General features: G+C 40.8%; 2 protein-coding genes across 6 annotated transcripts in view; one reads left to right on the top strand and one right to left on the bottom strand.

Moving 5' to 3' along the window:
• Positions 1-273: 273 nt before the first annotated feature.
• On the top strand, positions 274-7785 carry mrpl3 (mitochondrial ribosomal protein L3). Of its 2 annotated transcripts, none has more exons than XM_023412356.2 (10): positions 274-491; positions 1276-1457; positions 1552-1643; positions 2601-2699; positions 5024-5123; positions 5235-5295; positions 5482-5593; positions 5725-5802; positions 5924-6001; positions 7552-7785. In XM_023412356.2, exons 1-10 carry the CDS (start codon positions 418-420, stop codon positions 7699-7701), a joined length of 1026 nt encoding a protein of 341 aa, XP_023268124.1. In that variant the 5' UTR covers positions 274-417; the 3' UTR covers positions 7702-7785. The 2 variants fall into 2 exon arrangements, with proteins under 2 accessions (XP_023268124.1, XP_023268123.1); XM_023412355.2 differs by having other exon boundaries at positions 1273-1457.
• A 9922-nt stretch (positions 7786-17707) lies between these two features.
• Positions 17708-21091, bottom strand: part of LOC111659397 (uncharacterized) — a 14818-nt gene continuing 11434 nt past the window's right edge. For all 4 annotated transcript variants that reach the window (XM_087175570.1, XM_023412351.2, XM_023412352.2 and 1 more), the window contains one exon: positions 17708-18978. In XM_087175570.1, coding sequence (XP_087031696.1) covers positions 18325-18978 — 654 coding nt within the window. In that variant the 3' untranslated portion in view covers positions 17708-18324. The remainder of the gene's footprint in view (positions 18979-21091) is intronic.

Genomic DNA, 21091 nt, shown 5'->3' with positions numbered 1-21091 from the left:
AGTTCCCGAACAACTACTAAATGGACCTTAGGGTGAAACTGTTCTGTCAACTGCTGTTTCCAAGGTCACAAATGAACCTTGAAAATAAACTTTTATTATTATTGAGTTATTGGTGTCAAGCCGCCAAGTCGTTAAAGTTTTTTTATAAACATGCAAACATAAAACAGAGTTTAAACGCTTCGTGGATATTAAATGTAAAAGATATGCTGAAATTTGATAGTGCTGGTTGTACGGAACCTTTGACATGTGCCTCGGTGCTGCGGAACTGTTTTGGTCACGTACCGGAAGTAGCCAGGGTGACATTTAGAACAGGACGAAAACGAAGGCATGGGTGTGCATATGTTGTGAGACGCCATGTCCTCCTAGTTCATTGGTAGCTTTTATATTTATGTGTAGGTGTGTAGACTAAACAGCGCAATGGCGGCGTGGACCAGCTGGTTTCTTCTTCAGCGTGGAACTCGACTCGTTTCTCTCCGAGCAGTAGCTGAAAGGTACCTAATGCTAACCGGCTAGTTGTGCTAATGTACCTGTAGTGAGCTTCAGCATGCAGCTTAGCTAGACTAGACTGCTGTGGTCAAATAGCTTCATAGTTCTACATTTCAGCTCAGTATTGTCTTTGCTGTTTTTACCTGAGCCTGTTATTTGCATAAATATTAACTAATTCTATAATTTCCCTATTAAATTGTAACGTTACAACTAACTAGCTAAATATCCTTTGCCATATATGGACGTGGTGAGTGAACAACTAACATATCTATATCTTACAATTTAATTGATTGGTTTTTCTAGCTTTGTGGGTTTTATTGTTTGACGTTGCTTAAAAGTTTGTGTAGTGTAGTGAATGGAAACATTGAGATGTTCTATGTTTTACATGAAATGTTTAACAATGTAAGTATAGCCAGTTATTGAGAAGGACAAGCTGATGAACCACTCCACATCCAGTCAGTGCAGTATCAGATGAGAAATGTGTTGATATCCATCGGCAAGCTGATGTGGGCAGTCTTTGATATGGCAAAGGTCCACCAGGGTACATACAGTCTTATGTATCTTTTTTATTTTTGTCTTTGACTTGTCATTTAGCAATGACACTTAAGCACCTAAAGTGCCTATGTTGTCTGTGTGAATGTGCGGACCTTCTTCTTACTCATCAGTGACTGAGCTGACTTGCAGTATTAGACTGATATGCAATGACATGTTCAACTTACTAAACTAAAATGTATGAGCTGTTTCTAATCTGAAAGTTGGTTTTGCTGTGAATATGTTTTTCTCTAGCAGTCCTGTCCAGTTGGTGGGTTGTATTAGGACAGTAAAAACCACAACATGGTTTGAAGAACACCTCACAAAGGACAACCAGGAGTACATGAGGAAGAGCGTGGCAGAGGAATACAGAAGACAGATAGCTGATAAGCTCAACCCACTCAAAGATGAGCCCTGGCAACGGCAGGAATGGTCAGAGGGTAAGTTTGACGCTTAGTGACGGATGTGTATATTACGAGTCCTCTTGCTCTTGACTTGCGCTTTTATTGTTTTTTCGTCTGTTTCTCTTCTTAGGGAGCCGAAGAGTGGGATTAGTTGCTGTGAAATTGGGGATGGCTCCTATCTGGACGAAAACAGGAGAAAGACATGTTGTTACCATGTTACAGGTAGCGCACAGACACACACACCTGTCCAGTTTTCTGTTGTGTCTTAGTCTTGCATCAAAACAGCTGCAGGGTTCCTTCAGAAAAGATAAGGTGTGTTAACGTTTGTCATTTATAATGAAATGACCAGCAGGTCAGAAAAAGTTGTCAAATAAATTAGATTGTTCTCTCGAGTGTGGAGGCAGAATAGCAAATAGTGAACACCTTTAGATCTCATCTGCAGGCTTTGATCAGATCGTGCATTGGAAATGCCTCAGTGGTCTTCAGCAAGCTGCTACTCTCTTACACCAGGTGTTATTTGATGTCAGGTTTATTCAGATCACGTTTTAATCTAATCATTTTATCTGTCGGTGAAGTAATTTAAAAGCAAACTGTGGCTGTGTGTGTTCACTCTACGCTTTATTGATAATGACATTATTGATATTGTGTGGGTAGCATAACAAACTCCAATTTAAGTATCAGTTAAATGTCCCTGTTTTTTATATCTTTTTTTATCTTGTGATATCAGATTCAAGGCCATAAAGAAAGTTCTATCCCCATCTGCTGATTCACTTTTGTTGCATTTAGTCACTTTTTTCTTTGCAGCTGATACAGGAACGGTCTGTGCTGGATGAAAGGAGAAACATATAAATTAACTTTCTCAGGGTGAAAACACTCCCACCACTTTGTCATGTACATGTTTTATCTGAAGTGAAGTGAAAAGTTTGTCATGAGGCAGTGAATAAGTACAGAACAGATTAGATAGTTGTTGAAGTGTGTCACGGGTGATTCACTTGTTAAGTTTTGTGTGTTGCAAAGTGCCCTGTCATCCTATTCTATTTATATTTTGTCAGGTATTTTAAATTAGCCTGTGACCCGGCTTCTATTTAATTGCATCTGGTGGATGGTGGTTAAGTGAAATGCTATACTCGCATTGTGTTTCTGATTGTTAATGTAAACCTGAAATTGTTTTTTCTTCAGGTGCAGGACTGCCATGTAATAAAGCACTTGTCCAAAGAAGAATATGATGGACACACAGACGCTCTCATTGTAGGAGGGAAAAACGCATCACCATTCCATGTAAGAAACTGTAGTTACAATGATTAAAAACAGCTGTGTAAGATTTGATGTGTTGACGATGTTACCTTGTGTAAACGTGTGGTAAGAGCTGTTACTGCACATTCTTTTAGCTTTTATTTGGTACAGTTTTTGAGGCTCAATTTTCTTTAAAGCAGCTATAGTTGACAATCTTATCATAACAATGTCTCAAATGACAATGTGGGGGAAAAAAGTGTCAATCTGAGAGGGGTCTGTTAGTAGAGATGAACCTACAGACACCTCTCACTTGAGTCAGCTCTCTTTGGCTTTACAGAGCTTTATAGCAAGTTCCAGCGAGCTTCATCACTTCAGCTGTCCTGCCCGAAACTTATCAGTTCACTTTATGGTTCACTCGCACCGTTCTCATAATGTCATCTACAGCAGGCTGCTATTTTCAGTCAAAGAACTCCAAAGAGTCACTTTTGACTACCTGCTAGCACCGAACTGCAAAAAGCTAGCAGCTAGTTGGCTAGCATAGTGGAGGATTTAGCAGCTAAAGAGCCAGATATTTCCATCAGGAGTTGACAGAAACCAAATATTGGCAAAAAAAAATCTGTATTTGCAGGTTTACAAAGAAGAATGTAAGAAAACGAAAATGTTACATATGTTATGTTTTTCATAGTTAATCTTAGAAAATTGAAACGCTCTTGCATTTCAATATCAGCATATTCTATCAGTGAACTGACTGACCATTATATTCACCTAAAGTTTGCTAATATTATATAGCATTAGCCCTCATAAGCTACTAGCCCTACCAGACCACCTTAGGCTACTGAGTGTATTTAATGTAGCACTGGTATGTTTAATTGCTACTAAATTCACCTTTTCATTTTTATGCAGAAGAATACATCATATCTCATCTATCAAAAGTTACATAGTCTCACTTTAATAGGAGTAAGTTTTAGACAAGGTGGAAGAGTTTCGTTGTTGATAATGACATTGATAATTAAACACATTTATGTATTCAGTAATGAGGCAGCAGTCTTTATAAATTATAATCAGCAGCTTTCCCCTCAAATGTCATGTAATTATTGTGTGCCTTTTTATGTTTGCCTCCAAGTAGCTTGAGAAATTGCAAACATGACTTTAAAAAACAGTAACTCACTCAGTTTTTTTTTTTTTTCAGCCCTTCATAGAGCCTGTGTTGTATTTGTACTGAATCGTGACATTTGAGAATACCATACTTTATCATACCGGTCTTTGTACTCTTAATGTTAGCAGAGCAGCCACAACTCTTCATGTGGTGCCCACTTAATCACATCAAAATATCTCAAGCATGAATAATGTGTCCACACATAGCTGATTGATGATGTAGTCAAAACACCACTTATCATACTGTACACACCTAACACATTCACTCGTCTTAGTTCTGGCTACATCTCATAATCATGCAATAGAAAAAAATTAGCTCAGTGTTGACATAATGACATTTGTCATTTCCCTGAAGCATTGAGCTGATAGCAGGCCTCCCAGTGCAATGACCTTTTATGAATACAGATCCATAGTCAGGAAATTATACTCAGCCACTCAACACTAGTAACTAAATTTTGTCTTAGGTGTCAGAAAGTATCGCATTAGGTGTCTAAATAATTGGCCAACAATGAAGAGCACACTTAAATTGAAAAGTGCTTGTAATAAGGTTTGTTCTTGCTTCAGATACTTATCAGAACTAACACTGAAAACTGAGGTGACAGTCAGCGCACCGGCTCTCCAGCTCACTCTGAACCTTCATTATATCCTGCAAAGAAAGTGTAGACTGTTTTAAAGAAGTTGTTCTGAAGAAAATTGCCTCTTTAGTATGTATGAGGGGGAATTTTTTCTTCAAATGTTAATGTCCATCTTTTTAAGATAAGAAAACAAAAGAACAAGGATGAATAAATCGAAGGGTAATTCATTCATTGAGTCCTGATAGATCCTTGATGGATCGGAGTCAGGGTTTCACTTGTCGAATGTGAAGTTGTTTTGAATCCCTCTCACACAGCCACATCACTCCTCAGTCAGAGTCAGAGGCTTTGGCAGGCTGATTTTGAGTCAACAGAAGGGGAGAGAGAGAGAGTTGAGAGTGACTGTAGGGGCTGAGATGAGAGCGAGCTGAGTGAAAGCAAATGTTGGAGGCACTCACTGCCAAGTGTGCACGCATATGCCTGTGAGTGTGTGCGTGCTTGGCTCACATACAGTCATAACAGGCCCACGGTTAGTTTTAAAATGCCAAAGTCCAAGTGCTGCTCAGTGCTCCTGCTTTTACCACTTTTTTTCCCTCTTTTCAGCTTTAAATTTTTCTCTCTTTCCATCATTTTGACTGACAGAGGTCTGAAAATGAATTGGAGATGTTCAGGAATGCTGGAGTGCCCCCGAAACAGAAGGTTGTCACCTTTAGAGTCTCCGACAACGCTCTCATTAAGCCAGGTATACACATTTGCATTGCTTTTCTTCCCATGTCACACAGTAGAAATTAATATCTTATTTTCACACTTTTGTACAAATATTGCAATATAATCTTGTTTGTTGTGTGTTCAGGCACTCCTCTGTATGCAGCACATTTCCGTCCAGGCCAATATGTGGACGTCACAGCCAAATCGTAAGTTTTGTTCTGCCAGCCCCCCCCCCCCCACTGGTGTTCTCTCTTCTCGGCATCTTTTCCTACGTCGTGTCCTCTTTCAGCTTCAGCATCACGTTTTGAAGACAGATCCATTTCTGACTTTACAAGAATGTGCAAACCTCTCTTTTTATATCATTATCCCCTATTCTTGTGTTTGTGTATTAGCATTGGTAAAGGTTTTCAAGGAGTAATGAAGCGATGGGGGTTCAAGGGTCAGCCGGCCAGCCACGGCCAAACCAAAACTCACCGCAGACCAGGGGCTTCTGGACCTGGAGGGGTAAGACACACACACACACACACACACATACAGGCATACTGTGTACAACACTCATCCATGCCAGACGTGAACAGTTGGCTTCCCATAATCCAGTAATGTGAGCGTGTTTGCTGTTCTTCGTCTGCATCCAGGATCCAGCCAAAGTTTTCAAAGGGAAGAAGATGCCCGGCAGAATGGGGAACACCTACATCACAGCTTATGGATTGAAGGTATACACACACTCACAAGGACACGCAAACAGAGTTGCGGTTTTGAACTTGTTTGTTCTTGGCAGCAATTTAAGTTCAATTTTCTCTCATCTGCCTCCTCTTCGTCTCTCTCTCTCTTCAGATATGGAGGGTCAATACCAAGTATAATGTGCTGTATGTTAACGGCTCCATCCCTGGCCACAGGAACTGCTTACTGAAGGTAAAAATAATCATACACACACTTTCAAATTCAAGTGTGAAGTCGAAGGTCAACCCCTGCATGCTTAGTGTTCTGACAGAGACCAGTGACCTTGCACCTGTAAAACAGCGTCACACCTGCAAGACAATGTGATCCATCTTCATCCTGACACTGTGCTGGATCAGCAGTGTGCATGTGCTTTTGTTTGTGTGTGTGTTTTTTTTTTTTTTTTTCTGTGAGGGAATGGGAATATGCACCTTAATGATGTTAGTAATATCCAGAGCATCCATCTCCATACTCAGCATGTTGTGCTCGCCCTGTGTGTGTGCGCGGACACACACGCAGCCTATTATTTGTTTTGCAGACAAGCGATAATGAATACAAATGTGCATTGCATTTCACCCAGCTCAGCTGTCTTACACACACACACACACACACACACACACACACACACACACACACACCCACACACACACACACACACACCCACTTACTTCTAAATTCACTTCAAATTATATTAGCCCAAAGGATACACATGCAGGTTCATTAGTGTTTGTTTTTATTTTTCTTTGCGGCCCCAGTGACCCTGTGAATGAGGAACAACTATGTTTTATTGATTACAATTATAACTGGGGCTGCAATTAATAACAGTTTTCATTATTGATTAATGTCTTGATTGATTTTATGGTAAATCGATTAATCATTTAACCCAGTGGTTGTCAGACTCGGAGTTGGGGTCACCTGTGGTGAGTCAAGCCACTGCAGGGGAGTGTGTGACGAGGGACGGGGGGATTAATATGATTTATGGGGGAAAACTAAGCAAACACTGATCTTCTAACCTTTTTTTTTTTTTTTTTTTCAATAAATTTAACTTGACTTTTTTTAACTACTTCACTGTTGTTAATAACTGATTAAAAGTTATAATCCTTAAGATTTCAGTCCTGACAAACATCAGAATTACAACAGAAAAGCTGGTGTATCTGTTTACAGTGCAGCCAGACAACTCGTGTTGTTTTAATGAATAAGTCGGTAATAATTGCAATCTTGATCTGATTGCATGCTGCACACAGCACGAGCAGTTTCCCCACTTAACAGCAGGACATGGTAGGGGGGTAGGGGTTGGACGTAACTAGTTCATTTGACATGTTGTTGTCTATCAGCTCTGCACAGCTTGTTTGAATATTGGATTGTCGGTTTCATAAAGTTACAGAAATTGTTGGACACAGCACCAGTTTTTATGCTTCTGAAAGCATGATCGAATAAGTTTTAAGAACTGCTGATTGGGTCAAAAAAAAAAAGATGTAGAAAATAGTGGCAAATACCTTTTCCAGTGCTCAAGGTGACATTTCCAAAGGGCTTGTTCTGTTTTGTTTTTTTTTTTAGAAGGAAATTGAACAGAGAAAAGCAAAAATCCTCATATCTGAGAAGCTGGAAAATTCCTTTTTTTTTTTGGCATTTTTGCTCAATAAATGACTAGCAATAATGTTTATCAAATCTTAATTGTTTCAGCACTAATTAAGACAAGAGTGTCCTCACAGCTATTACCTTAAGTGTGTGTTTGTGCATTCCAGGTAAGAGATACTGTGCTGCCAACCAGGAGCTCCACACTGCTCAACCCTCCTTTCCCCACCTACTTTACCGAAGAGGAAGCTGACCTTGACGAAGACCTGTACGATGATGACTTCTTCATTCACACAGAACCATCATTAACACTGACCTGACGACGCAACACACACACATTTCTCATTCATACCTAAACCTGCAAACTGTATCTGGATCCTGTAATAAAGAGTAATCTCTTTGAATGTCTCGAGCACCTCTTATTTTGTGTTTGTGTGTGTGATACAACAGCACCAAGCCTGTCTGTTTGATCCAAACAGTTATTACGGTCCCTTTCCCCTGAAACCATGGTAACTGTAGGAGTGATGATGTCACTTGAGGATCCCCAAGCAGAAGAAGGTGAAAAAAAAAAGAGAATGAAACAAAACAAAAGAGAGGCAGATATGGTGGAGAAATGTGCAATATCTGTGCAGGGTGCAGGATAGGTGGGGGGGTGGGGGGTTGGCTGGATACAATGAGTTACAGAAAGCAGGGTGAAAGAGTGAGGGGAATGCAGACAGGAGGGAAAGGGTATGCAGGTAGGGGTGGAGGAATGAATGGGACTGAAGGCATGGGAGCAAATACAAAGGAGCAGAAAGCGGGAGGGGAAGGGAGAGAAGAGCTGGCGAAGGTGTGGAGGGCAGTTAAAGAGGGGAGAGAGGGAGAGGCAGGGATGGAGGCTGACAAAGGTTGACATTTGTGCATAAGAGGATAAATGAGGACATTAATGTTGCAGCAGGAACCACTGGGCGCTTAAGTCTGTGTGTGTTTGTGTTCACCAGTATTTAAATGAGAAAACCTCAAGTCGGGCGACTGACACCCCCCCCCGCACCCTTTTTTTTGGGAGGGGAGGGGGGGGGCAATAAATAAATTAGAAACATGTCCTCCAAAGTGCTCAACTCTTGTTTAGTGAATGTACATCCTCAGAGGCCCGCATGCGAATCAGTCCCGCTCTTTTTGGTCTCTGCTCTGTATGTGCCAAGTAATTGACAGCAGCAAAAACAAAGCTTTTGTTTGAATTACTGACATGCAGCAGTGATGCCTCACAGGATACCCTGCAAGAACTGCAGACGCACACACACACACACACACACACACACACAGCATCGATGCCTTTTCCCTAATTGAAACAGCACACAACAGCCGGCAGACTCGGGAATGTGTAACGTACAGTCGTTGGCTGTCATTTAGATATGAAGATGCACGGTGATGATGCAGTTTGTGGCAAACAACGTCCTGCTCCATATAACATGCCACAGCTTGTAGGTCCATAAGGCAGCAGCAGGTTCTTTGAAATGGTAATGATATCGTTTGAAAGTCCTGCTCTGTGGAGCCTGCACATCATCAGGCTCTTGTGGGGGTGGACGAGAGGGAGAGCAGGGAGGGGAGGGAGGGAGGGAGGGTGTAGTGGGGGGTCGCTGCCTGTTAAAGCAGCAGGGCAGGAAGAACAGATGATGAACCCCAGCCTGGTTTCTGTAGCTGACTTTCATAAGACAGGGTGTGCTGGGCTGTTAACCTACAGTGTGTATGTGTGTGTGTGTGTGTGCGTTTGTCAGTTTTTAACATGGTAATTCACCCAATGATGTGATGACCTTATTCAAGAAAAGAAATATGAAAATAAAGCTGAAAAATGTACATGGATTGAAGTACAGCTTGCATAAACTGATAATCAATAAGCTTTGACATCAACAGCTTTCCCTGGACCACTGGTTTACTACAGTAAATTGCTTTCAAACACTAATCTCAGGGTCATAAGGTCAAATGTCAACTTCACGGCAGCGCTCAAGGTTAGATTGATCAAGATTCTGGGGATCACCAACATCATTAGACCACTAGGATTCATCCCCCGACCACCATGAAATGTCTGTATTAAATTAGATGGCGCACCGCCCAACTGCGGGTGAGGTATCTCTGTGTGATCTGTTACCCAACAGGCAGAGTAACTGCGTGACATCTCCATCCGTGAAGCCATGGCGAGGTGACGGCAGAAACATTCAAGCTTTGATTTTGACCTGTTAAAATCCTGGAAGAATAAAAAGAAAAAAAGAAAAGATTCTTACAGACAGACCTTGTAGAAATGCACTTGCTGAATATTTCACTATTATTACCGATGCTTTGAAATGAATCAGTCTCAGCTGCAACCAACAATTATTCTCATTGGTGATTAATCTGCGATTAATTGATCCAAAAAATTTAGAAAAAGTTTCCACAGAGCAAGCTGAAATTTTCAAATCCAAAACCCAAAGATATTTGAGGTGAACACTAAGATTTTGGCACCAGAGAAATTTAGTTTTTATTTATTTATTTATTTTGAAAGCAGATGAGGTGTTGAACTGCAGGAGCAAGAAACTATGTTGAGAGGACATGCCCTCAGCTGAAGTCACCACTCAGTGGAAAACACACAAGTCTGCAAATCTTGATATTTAAGTGCTGCCACCCACCCACCCGTGTTCCTGTCTGTCAAACTGCCTTAACATCTGATCCCTAAATGCATTTACACTCACTAATTAAAGAGCTGGCTGAAGATTTGGCTGAATCCAAATGTTTTGGGGGGAAATTACTTGGTGTGTGTGTGTGTGTGTATGTGTGTGTGTGAGTGAAGGTCGAGCCTGCGGTCGTGACCCCAGTCCCACATGATGGATCTACTGCTCTACTTCTGCTGGCTCAACACATGAGAGATCTGATATCCATTAGTAAAGAGGACACACACACACACACACACACACACACGCAGTACATAGCCTCTCTCCTATTGCTTTGCACACATACACACAAACCTACTGTGACCATCTCTCTCCCTTTCACACACACGCACACACACATTCTTTTATTTGCCTCCTTAGCAAGAAAAGATGCTACAAGACTTTTGTCGCTGTTTCCTCGCCAAGTTGTCGTTCACCTGCATTTCAACATGCACATACAGTATATATGTCCGTGTTTGTGTGTGTTTGTGTGTGTGCCTCACAATATGAATTATTGAGCGTGTTATTTGAGGGACAGCTGGCTGTTGAACACATTAACTCCCTCAGTCAGACAGGCAGTTATGAGTCAGGAGCGAGTCGCTAAACTGGAGCGAAGAGAAGGGAACTGAGAGAATGTTAATGCAATTTCACACTGACTCGTATCAGCAGGAAATAATATTATAACGTGTTTAAATAAGCCCTGAAGTCAGTTAACGCAAGAAATAGAATGAATTAATCTTTTCACCACAAACAGAACATTAAGTTATTGTTACTGGGCTGAACACAATCACAGTCTGCAAATAGAGGCGTCTGAGTGATGTTTGAAGTTTATAATGGAGTCACTTGTGAATTGACTGTTCTGACTCAAGCTCTCACACTGCATCATGTATTGCATAATGTTTTCTTTCTGTCATGGCGCATTCATCTGAGAGAAAAGAAAAAAAACTGCATCAGTGACTCAAATTCTTAAGTTATGCACATACATTTATTCAAGCTTTCACCAGCTTGATGGAGAGCAAATGACCCCTATGTCCAGATATGCGTATTTGTGTTGTTTGTCATAATTTAATCCAGTAACAGGCCTTTTATCGGCGCTAAATGGGGAAAGAGAGAAGAACCCCAGGGGTTATTTCACATGCACCACAATCACCACACATCCCTCTAAGCCTCTCTGCCCAGGTGGTCCTGCTGTGCCAAGCCCCCTCCCAATTGTGCACACCTGCGTCGCATGAGTGTGTGTGTGTGTGTGTGTGTGTGTGTGTGTGTGGATATCTGTGTGGGAGTGTGATGCCTCCCACCCACGATGGTAAATTTGGGTTCCTTCCTTCCAGCACCACAGGCTGAGGGCAGGGTGCAGCCTTTGGGTCCCCACCTTCCTCTCCACGGGTGTCCTCCATGCTGCCCTCAGATATGTTTATGTGTGTGTGTGTGTGTGTGTGTGTGTGTGTGTGTGTGTGTGTGTGTGTCTGTGCATGTGTTCGCATCTACTTAGGAGGACTTTATGAAAGCCCACCTAGGAGCTGAGACATCTCCATGGTAACAAGGGCCACTGGAGGGACGGGAAAGTTGAGAAGGCATTAAAAGAGGGAACAAGAAGAAGGGAAACTTTGGGAATGTGAGCATGTTCATAGTTTTTTTTAAATGTGCACCACAAGCACTCAACTCTCACTTCTCACATGGAGCAAAGTGGCTCCATTACACCATTGGATGTTCAAAATGTCTGCAATCATTCTTTAACTTTCACAGCGTTGGCATGTACCATAAAAGCGCGCATTATTTTGTGAGGCTTAAATGAGGCGTGTTGTGACTGTGAGGTAAATGTCAGCGGTTTTCAGCCGGAAACCTTCGCCACAAGAATGTGACCGCGGGATACAGAGTAAATCAATATGGAAGCCAAGGGAGAGAGGCCGAAGGAGGGGGGTAAAGAGAGAGGGAGGGGATGTTACCGCAGGTGAAAAACCAAATGACAGCAGCAAAGGAGGGAGAAGCAAGGGAAAAGGAGGAGGAGGAGGGGAAGAGGAGACTGAGTTTACTTCCCCTCCTGTCTGACCTTTGACACTCCATGAGCAGGTTAATCTGTGACCTTAACATGTGTGTGGGAGTGTGTGCAGGTGCATTAAAGGATAAGGCTGACAGTATTCTCTATTTTTGTCACTCGCACCAAATCAAACCAACGTTAGTCCGTCTCAGTACTTACTGACTCCCCTCTCCCGTCAGTGGCTTTTAGCCCCAAGCCCATTGGTTCCTGCTGAAGACCAATATCTTCAAAATCACAAATATACTCTATGCTTTAAAATGGCTTGCTTATTTCGAAACCAGCTGGACACTGTAGTTTGTAGCAAATGTAGCAAGTGTATTTTGCATTTATTGGGGACTTTTTATTTTATATTTTGCAGTTTAATACACATTTGAGGAATAAGACATATCAGGCTTTGGTTGGAAAGACAATACTTTGCCTTGGTCTTTTTGAGGGATTTTGTGGGAAAAATCTAGAATATGTTTAAAGGATCAGTTCACCTAAATCACATGTAACAGCTATAAAACATAGTGGCGTCTGGGTGTGGATAGAGTTTTATTTGCAGACCTTTAGAGACATGTTCTACTCAGACTTGCTTTGCAACCCCAGTGCAATCATTTATTTGAGTTGTTCAAACATCAAGAAATGACACTTAGATCCTGACAAATAAAACCAAAACCATCTGTGTGACTAGAAACCTTTAAGTTTAAATGGGAAAATATAGCCATTATTCTTTTCTTTTCTTTTTTTTTTCAGGTGAAGTGAACCTTTACTTTCTCTTGCACACACCCACGCGTGCACACAAAGTGAAGACATTTCTCACTCCTGAGTCGAAAGTCATTTCGCCTGACTCACAGAGAGGAGCGGACACAAAAGCATGAACACAAAGAGAAGGGGAGAAAGGCAGTAAGTGGGGGGTCTCTTAATATTGTGGAGAGTAAAATACATCAAAAAGCATCATTTTAAAACTTGGCAACCATGTACACAACAATAGAGTTAATGTACCTATTGTGAGTGAACAATAGGTGTGTTATCTCTATAAAACGATTCATATTCTGTGGATTACTGTCGTCTGTATTACAGACTGATGGATGAAATATTTTTTTAGCTCATTATCTTTTCTTTGATGGTGAAAGCAAACACACGAATGTGGAATCAAAGCCTTGTCAAAAATGATTCAAAAACAAATTGGGTTTTGTGAGGAAAATGCAGTGAATTCACTGCATTATGTGGGTATTCCACTAATTATAAAAACCCTTCATCTGCTATGAGAGGCATCTCAGGAGATCTGTTCGTGTGTTTGTGCGTGTGTGTGTGTGTGTGTGTGTGTGTGCGTGTGTGTGTGTGTGTGTGTGTGTTTGTGTGTGTGTGTGGGTGCATTACAGACAGAGGGAGGGGCTCAGAGGGAGAGAATTACATCTGTTTTAGGTCAGCAAAAATACTTTATAGCCTTACTTAAAGAGGCAGTAATGAACCTGCCAAAAAGCAACACACTCAAGTAGTTCACACACACACACACACACACACACACACACACACACACACACATGCAAAAAACACACAATCTACACATGTAGTATGCAGACATATCATCTCATCAACCCAGCAGATCACATAGTATCTACAGACACACACACACACACACACACACACACACACACACACACCTGTGCACTATCCCAGCACTCATGTCCTCCCCTGCAAAGCTTTAAATATGCCTGAGATCATCAGAGATCATCAAGATATCTTCATGATAACATTATCAATTATCCCAGCATCATGTTGATTCAGCATACATTCCCTCAGTCGACACACAGTGAATGTTAATGAAGATGCAGATCAACCGTTTCAAAGTGTCAGCCGATCTTATCTCTTATCTACAGTAGCAGTGCAAGCTGGACTGTGGGGCAACGCTGCCGCTCAGTGGTTTATACAGGAGCTGCACATGCACATGCACGTGCGCGGGCGCACACACACACACACACACACACACACACTCAGAAGATGGGCTGGCTGGAGAACAGGTTGTGCAAGGTGACATCTCAGTGGAATCAAGTTTTTTAAATTCTGATATATCCCTTACGAACATGGTTTTGTGTCTGCTTACAGAGTGCTGATTAAACTTGAAGGCATTAAATGTGTTTTTCTGCAAACATCTTTTTTACTTATTCAGTTTTGTCTTTTTGGGGTTTTTTTTGTGGATGATCTCGCCCACGTTCTCAATATTTTATCAGTCTTCTCCATAAAGGCACACAGACCAAGCCTGATGGGTTATTTTGAAGCAGTCTTTGCTCAAGCAGCCTTTACTGCTCCTACATCTGGCTGTGATCTCTGACAACAAACCTGATTATTCGACAAAACCTGCTCTGCTCACTCCTGACCAACTGCCTCCACTTTAATCAAGTCACGCTGAGAGATCATCTCTCACTGAGCCTAGAAATTTACACCCTGCTGAGATAATAGCACCAAAGTTTGCAGACTGTCAGTGTTTCTGGATTGGTCCTGACTTTCCTCTGAGGTCTTTGATGTGTGATGTGAAGTAGAGATGGTCTCAGAGCAGGCAGTAATCTACCTACGTGGCATCAGCTATGTGTACATATGTCTCAAATTGTTATGCGGCTGGAATGATCTACTGTAACCGGGGAGATTGGGGCAGTGAAAGCAGTATCATATTACCAATTTCAAGTGTTCTTTTGTTATTTGTACAGCTTCAGTTTGAGTATTTTTTCGTCATTTCATCTTGCTTATCTGTATAGCTTTTGATTTTACTGTCTTCCATTCCTCTCACATTGTCTTCTTTTCTGTGAAGCATCTCATGTATGTAATGAGCTGCAGGGTTACAAGATTCGACATGGATGCAACCCAACACCTGGCTGTTTGTCATATCTTTTATTGCGGCCATATTTTAAGTAAAATGTGAAAATCAATGTTTCTGTTCTTTCACTCAGCAATATAGGAGCACAGAAAAGAAAAACATAATTACGTTTCAGAGTGAGGTCTATTTTAGTTTCAGGGTCACTCCAAATGCCGGGACACTTCTCGATGCTACATTAGCCCAAAAAAAAAAAAAAGAAAAGACAAGAAAAAAATCTGACAAGTGAGGACACACTGAGGACACACAGTGAGCACCTTGCAGGTGGAGCAGGACAGGAGAGCTCTTCAGGAGCATTGAGTGTCACTGAGAGATACAGACACTCCACTTTAAAACCTGTCAATTACTCTTTTCATGTCAAGACAGCCTATTTCTGATGAATGAGAGCAGCGGGAAGGATAACTTCACCTTCACTCGATCCATCTGGAACGAGAAGGTTCTTTTCATCCAGGTAAAAAGTCAAAGAATAGAAAAGCTGCCTAATTTGAATTCCCTATAGAAAACAGAGGTGCTGCTAGAGATGAGCAGATTCAAGTCCTGAAAACCAAAGAGGATAGAAGCGGTACCCTCATGTTATAAATAATAAAGTAACAATGTGAAAAAAGTGCAGCATACAATAGGCATTCAAAGAGAATAACATCTCTTCATCAAGTACAAGTGAAATTAAATTGAATGTTTTTTCTGCTGCAGCAAATATCTGCAGTCTGAATCACATGTTCTCACCTTTGAGAAGAAATCAAAACATAAAAGGTCAAAAATTAATATTTTATCTCTTTGTATTCATGTCAGCACAGAAGAGGGTCATGTAACAACCGTTGATGCTCTTCTGAGGGTATTTCTGGATGAAAAAACTATTACTATGTGTTCATATGAAAAAACATGTAGCCTACATGTGTAGAGGAGATGTGTATTTGATGAAAACTGTGAATCAAAAGTATCAGAAAATGATATCACTGCTGAGGTTACAAAAAGAACTGAAATAAGAAGTGCTTTCGTGAACATTTGGTTTGTGATTGGTCCAATCAGATTCAAGTCTAAAAACAGTGTAAAAATTCTACTCCCAGCCACAAATTTTCAAAATATACTGTATGTATACACAAGGTTTACTCATTAGAAATATATTTCAAAGGTCAACTGACTTTATAAAATGTTGTAAATTAAGTTCGCAATTAGTACAGATTTTAAAAATGGGCCAATATAAAGTTAATTCATGAAGCAGCTCGCTTTCATCCCCTCTGGATAAAAAGTGCCAAGACTATCTAAGGCTATCTAAGACATCACAAGGAATGACTGTATCACAGTTTTTCATATTACCTTTAGAACCCTAGAGGGCCGAGGACAAACCAATTTAACATAACAGCTGGATTGATCTTGATTTTGACAACGACGTTATAATAAATGTAGTAAGGGTCAGTAACTTTCATCTATAGCTTACAGGGTCTTCCAGTGAGGCATATTCACATTCTTTAATAATTTTAATTTATTGTTCAATAAATTCAAATTTGATTCAAACATTTCATAATATGTTTAAAATAATTGGCAACTGTTTAAGTTATTGAATTAACTTTAAATTCTCATATGCTCATTTATAAAATCTGTACTAATCGAAAACTTAATTTAAAATATTGTATGAAGCCTTAATCGTTTGACTTCTAAAACATATTTCTTACGAGTAAACTTTGTATACCCAAAAAATGTGAGTATATATAGATATGTATGTATATATATACATATATATACATACATATATTAACACATATTAACATTTGTGTGCTCCTTCACAGAAATAACGACACGACCAACTTCCACTGCTGAGGTCATGTGATTTCCTGTCAACTGTGGAGGTGCCTGAGAAGTCTGCCATCGTGTCTGATATCAGGTACTCTTGATTCACCTGGTGAAAGTACATTTACGCCAGTTTTCAGGCTAATTAGCTATCCAGCTACAGCACGCTGAAAAGTACTTTAAACTTACCCGATAATATCATTACAGTCGGTACAGAAGCTGATGTGGTTCTCTCTCTACAGTATCTCTGCTAACTAAACACTGTGCACTTTGTTTCCTCACTGCTGCTCTGCTGTCAGTTACACGCGCCCACTAACCACTTCCATTTGATGGAAAAAATGATAACCAAAACAAAATGACATTACATTTTTGACCACGGAAGGGGATAGTAGCTTTTCATCAGGCTTTAGATAAATATTGCCGTATAACTGAGTCAGCTCACTGGCTCGTCTTTACTTGTGTTATTGTTGTTATGTTTTAGCATTTAACATTATTTTTTAAATCTCACTTGTAGCCACTGTAGCCGCTATTCAGCAAATGTTTAACGGTCTCGCTTTGATTAGAAATGGCTAGATAAGCAGTCGAAAACACTCTTAATCTGACCTCTTCTGCACAGGCACACGGACATGACTCTAACTCATACTGTAGACAAACATATCCAGATACATGCACAAAGAAATGATCCATGTTGAAGAATTATCCAGGGAGCTAACATATAATTTAAACATTTTGATTTACTCCTTTAACCTAATTTTAAACCTAAAATGTAGCTAAAGCACCAGAATTACACGGGCTTTACTTTTACTGTCCATGTTGTAATGCTTGATTTGTCCACGAGGGGGCAGCAGAGTCCCTCATATTTTTTCACATATAAATTGGGCACACTAAACAAAAATCCTCATCCTTTACTCTTGTTGCCTTGCTGTCTCTTTTGATCGTCGTTCGCTTTGTTCCTACCAGCTTACTCCATCTTTCGAGCACAATACTGCACATTTTGTTGTTCATCTATTTATTGAGGATTAGAAACATGAAAAACATACCAAAAAAGTTTTTGAAAACATGAAATAATCTTACACACTGAATAATAAAAGATTTATATAAACCATTGAAAACACTAAGGCTACTGTAGTAAACCACTATGAAACCTTTATGAACAATATCCTCAGCAGTCGCTGTCGTTGGCACCATTCTAGGAGAGCATGTTCATGTGTAGATGTTCATTTTGTGCTTGTGTGAGCAGTAACCTGAGCTTTGAGACGTTTGTTATCTATATAAAGGTGTGAATGTGAGGCTGCAGCGACTACACAGTGATTAATGTTTGCATTTTCATGCATCCATGTCTGAGTTTGATTGAGTGTGGTATACAAAACTGTCCCAGTTCTTGCTTTCTGGCTCCAGGGACCAGGACCAGGTGCTATGCTTCCTCTAGGTATAAATGTGTGTGGGGGGGCAGGGTACAAAACTTGATGATGGATGGATGGATAAATTATATATAAATCACTAATAAGAGTTAGAGTCAGGATGGACAAATCAGTGGATAGGTTAGATCATGACAGATGTTCGGGCGTTTGAATTTATAGATGCTGGGCCAGACTGGGTGGAGGCCTGGTCAGGAGAGTGGTGGCAGTGATCGGGTGCTGACTGGGCTGTACTTCATCCTGCATGATGGTGATGGAGGGGGCTGGGTAAGATGAGGTGAGGAGGGGGATGGATGAATGTGTCCACTCTGGTAGTCTCTCCCACTCCAAGAGCGCTCTGAGCCTGGATCTTGAGATCGACCTCTGGGCCTCCGTAGCTGAGGCGGGGTGGAAGCGGAGGTGGGCATGCATCTATACTGGGCAGGAGAGTGGTGGGAGGACGGATGGTAGGTAGGGGAAGAATAGCACCCAGGTGCAGAATGACGAATGGGTGACGGGTGGTGACCAAGTGAGGGGTGACGGCCAGGTGAGGAGTGCCTTCCACACAACGGCTCACGGTAAATGGATGGGTGCTCCTTGGCGTGTCTGGGTGATTTGGGTGACTTGGGCACCTTGGGCGACTTGGGTGTCTTAGGTGTTTTGGGCGATTTGGGTGATTTGGGGATGGGATAAGAGGTGGAGTAAGAGTTTGCACAGTGAGTGGGAGGGGCATGGCTGGGAGAAGTGGGGTCTCCATTGTTGGCAACCTTGTAGAGGAAGACGTCATACTGAAGGGGCGGGCTGGTCTCTGAGTGGAGCTTGGCCTCTTTAGGGAGGAGCACTTCCAGGCCAATAGTGACTCCATCCTGATGTGAAAATATGGCAAGTAGAGAAAGATGCAACAATGCAGGGAGAGTCATAGAGGCAAAAATAATGAAACAAAGCTGTACAGAGATACAGGCATGGATGGATTATGAGACAATGGGCCCCTGGGCACACAGACAGTTCTGCTTTGGATCGCCACCAACTCCTCAGGGAAATATCTGACTTTTAAGCTGCTAAATTGTCCACTGTGTTCACCGGCTAGTCTGCCATCTAATGCTGGGTAGCATACAAAGAAGTTTCAAAGCTTTTTCATTGGCAAGAGCTTCCTGCTACAGCTGAAAACGATGCTATGATAGCGGAGGGGGGAAACCAAAACAGTGAAATTAAGGTTGGTAAATGAAATCAATGAGCTGAAAATCACTATAAAGCTCTGTGGAGCTGAGGGAAACTGCTGAGTGGGCTGAGAATTCTCTGTGGGTTTATCATCAGGAACAACCTCTTTCACATATGAGCATATGTGATCCATAGTTAATACAAACATATTTTTTATAGCCAGATTAATCAGAACTCTCAGAGTCTGTTATTGATTGTTCAGGCTGGAGATGTATAAATCAATATATACATTCCTCTACACAGATATACAAAATCCTGTAGAGCATACTATACATATTACAGGAAACTATCAAAAGAAACCTGTAATGTTGGTTATGTTTACTTAAAGCACAATTTCTCTGCTGTACTTTTATTCCTTTCTTGAATTTGAGGCAACTTTTTACTGCACTGTAACATCGTTACCGAATTTATGGTCTATTATTTCTGTCTGTCTGTACTTTATTTTCTTATTCCATCGCTCTAATTTCAGCCCATTTCAATTAACTATTGTCCTTCATATTGTAATATTAAATGTTCAGTTTCTTTGCCTTTATTTGCTATGCAATTTCTAATTTTGATGTTGGCTCATTTTAATCAAATGTGCAGCTGTATTACCAAAAATAATATCAGATCAGACTAGGCATCAGATGATTACCAATATTTATAACGGAGACCCCTGATACCTCAGGTCTGGGCCCAATAGGCCCATTTAGTAATTCATCCATGGATAGAGAAGGGTCAAAACAGATGACAGTACAAATGATCAGAACTAGACATGGAGATATAAAACAAAACAATAATGATACATATATACATATACAGATAATTGTAATGTAAAAAAAAAAAAAAATTGTGAGTTTGAATTGAAATGATGGTGGGCCTCAAATGTGGACTTGTAAAATTAAAGGATTAAAAGTTGGAAGTTCAGAATTTTCTAAAAAGGACAGAGAAATACAAACTCAAAGCAGATAATTTACCTTTCATCTCCATTCATTGTTTAAAAAAATATAGATCTATAATTGACAAATTAAAACTGAGTAACCTGTGATGTTTTCCCTGCTACGACACTGGGTCTGGTTAAAAAGCTTGCTGTAAATTTTAATGTCTGACAGGGAGAATAAAAAAAGTTGTATTTCAAGCTGTTGCAGTAGTTTCTATTCATCTCGAGGAGCTGTCCATGGTGCTGAATGAGCACACAGTCGCCATTGTGCGTGTAGTGTAATCTGTGAGCTGCCTACTGTGGCACAAAAGCAGGGTCAGCCATGCATTCAATTATTATTAGCATGAGAGCAGTTGGGCAGTAGTTAGCTTCATTGTGAGCAGGCATGCAGAGAAAGGAGAGAGAGAGAGAGAAAGAGAGAGTCTCGAGGGAAAGCAGAGCTCATAGCAACACACAGGGACAAGCTGGATAAAATTAAAAAGATTTATTCCAACCACTGTGAACTATAATCCTCCATGTATACCCAAAAAAGTACAAAAGAACCTGAAGTACATTAAAGTATTAGAAATCACATTGAAAACCAAGACACAGCGTGTGTAATACTGTATGTGTATATAGATTCAAATATCAACTCCAAGCAATTACTTTGACCTCATATAATCTAAACATATCCACTTATTAGCAATGTCAAACATGAATATTTCGCAAATACAGATTCACTTGATTTCCACGTACTTCTTTTGCAAATATTACGTTTTCAGACACTTTTCGTTGATAACACCAATGCATGCGGGCAGAGGGAGAGACAGTAAGGCAGGGCAGGCTGGGGGTGGGGTGGGGGT

Source organism: Seriola lalandi, unplaced genomic scaffold, assembly GCF_002814215.2.
Source record: "Seriola lalandi dorsalis isolate HSWRI2012SDOR001 ecotype SW California unplaced genomic scaffold, Sedor1 jcf7180002054476, whole genome shotgun sequence".
Classification (NCBI taxonomy): Eukaryota; Metazoa; Chordata; class Actinopteri; order Carangiformes; family Carangidae; genus Seriola; species Seriola lalandi.
This window is presented reverse-complemented; position numbering and strand designations above follow the sequence as displayed.

Coding starts and splice junctions, on each gene's coding strand:
- mrpl3 (XM_023412355.2), top strand. CDS start 418: ATGGCGGCGTGGACCAGCTGGTTTCTTCTTCAGCGTGGAACTCGACTC. Junction 2,700..5,023: donor AAAACGCATCACCATTCCAT/GTAAGAAACTGT, acceptor TTTGACTGACAG/AGGTCTGAAAATGAATTGGA. Junction 5,124..5,234: donor CAACGCTCTCATTAAGCCAG/GTATACACATTT, acceptor TTGTGTGTTCAG/GCACTCCTCTGTATGCAGCA.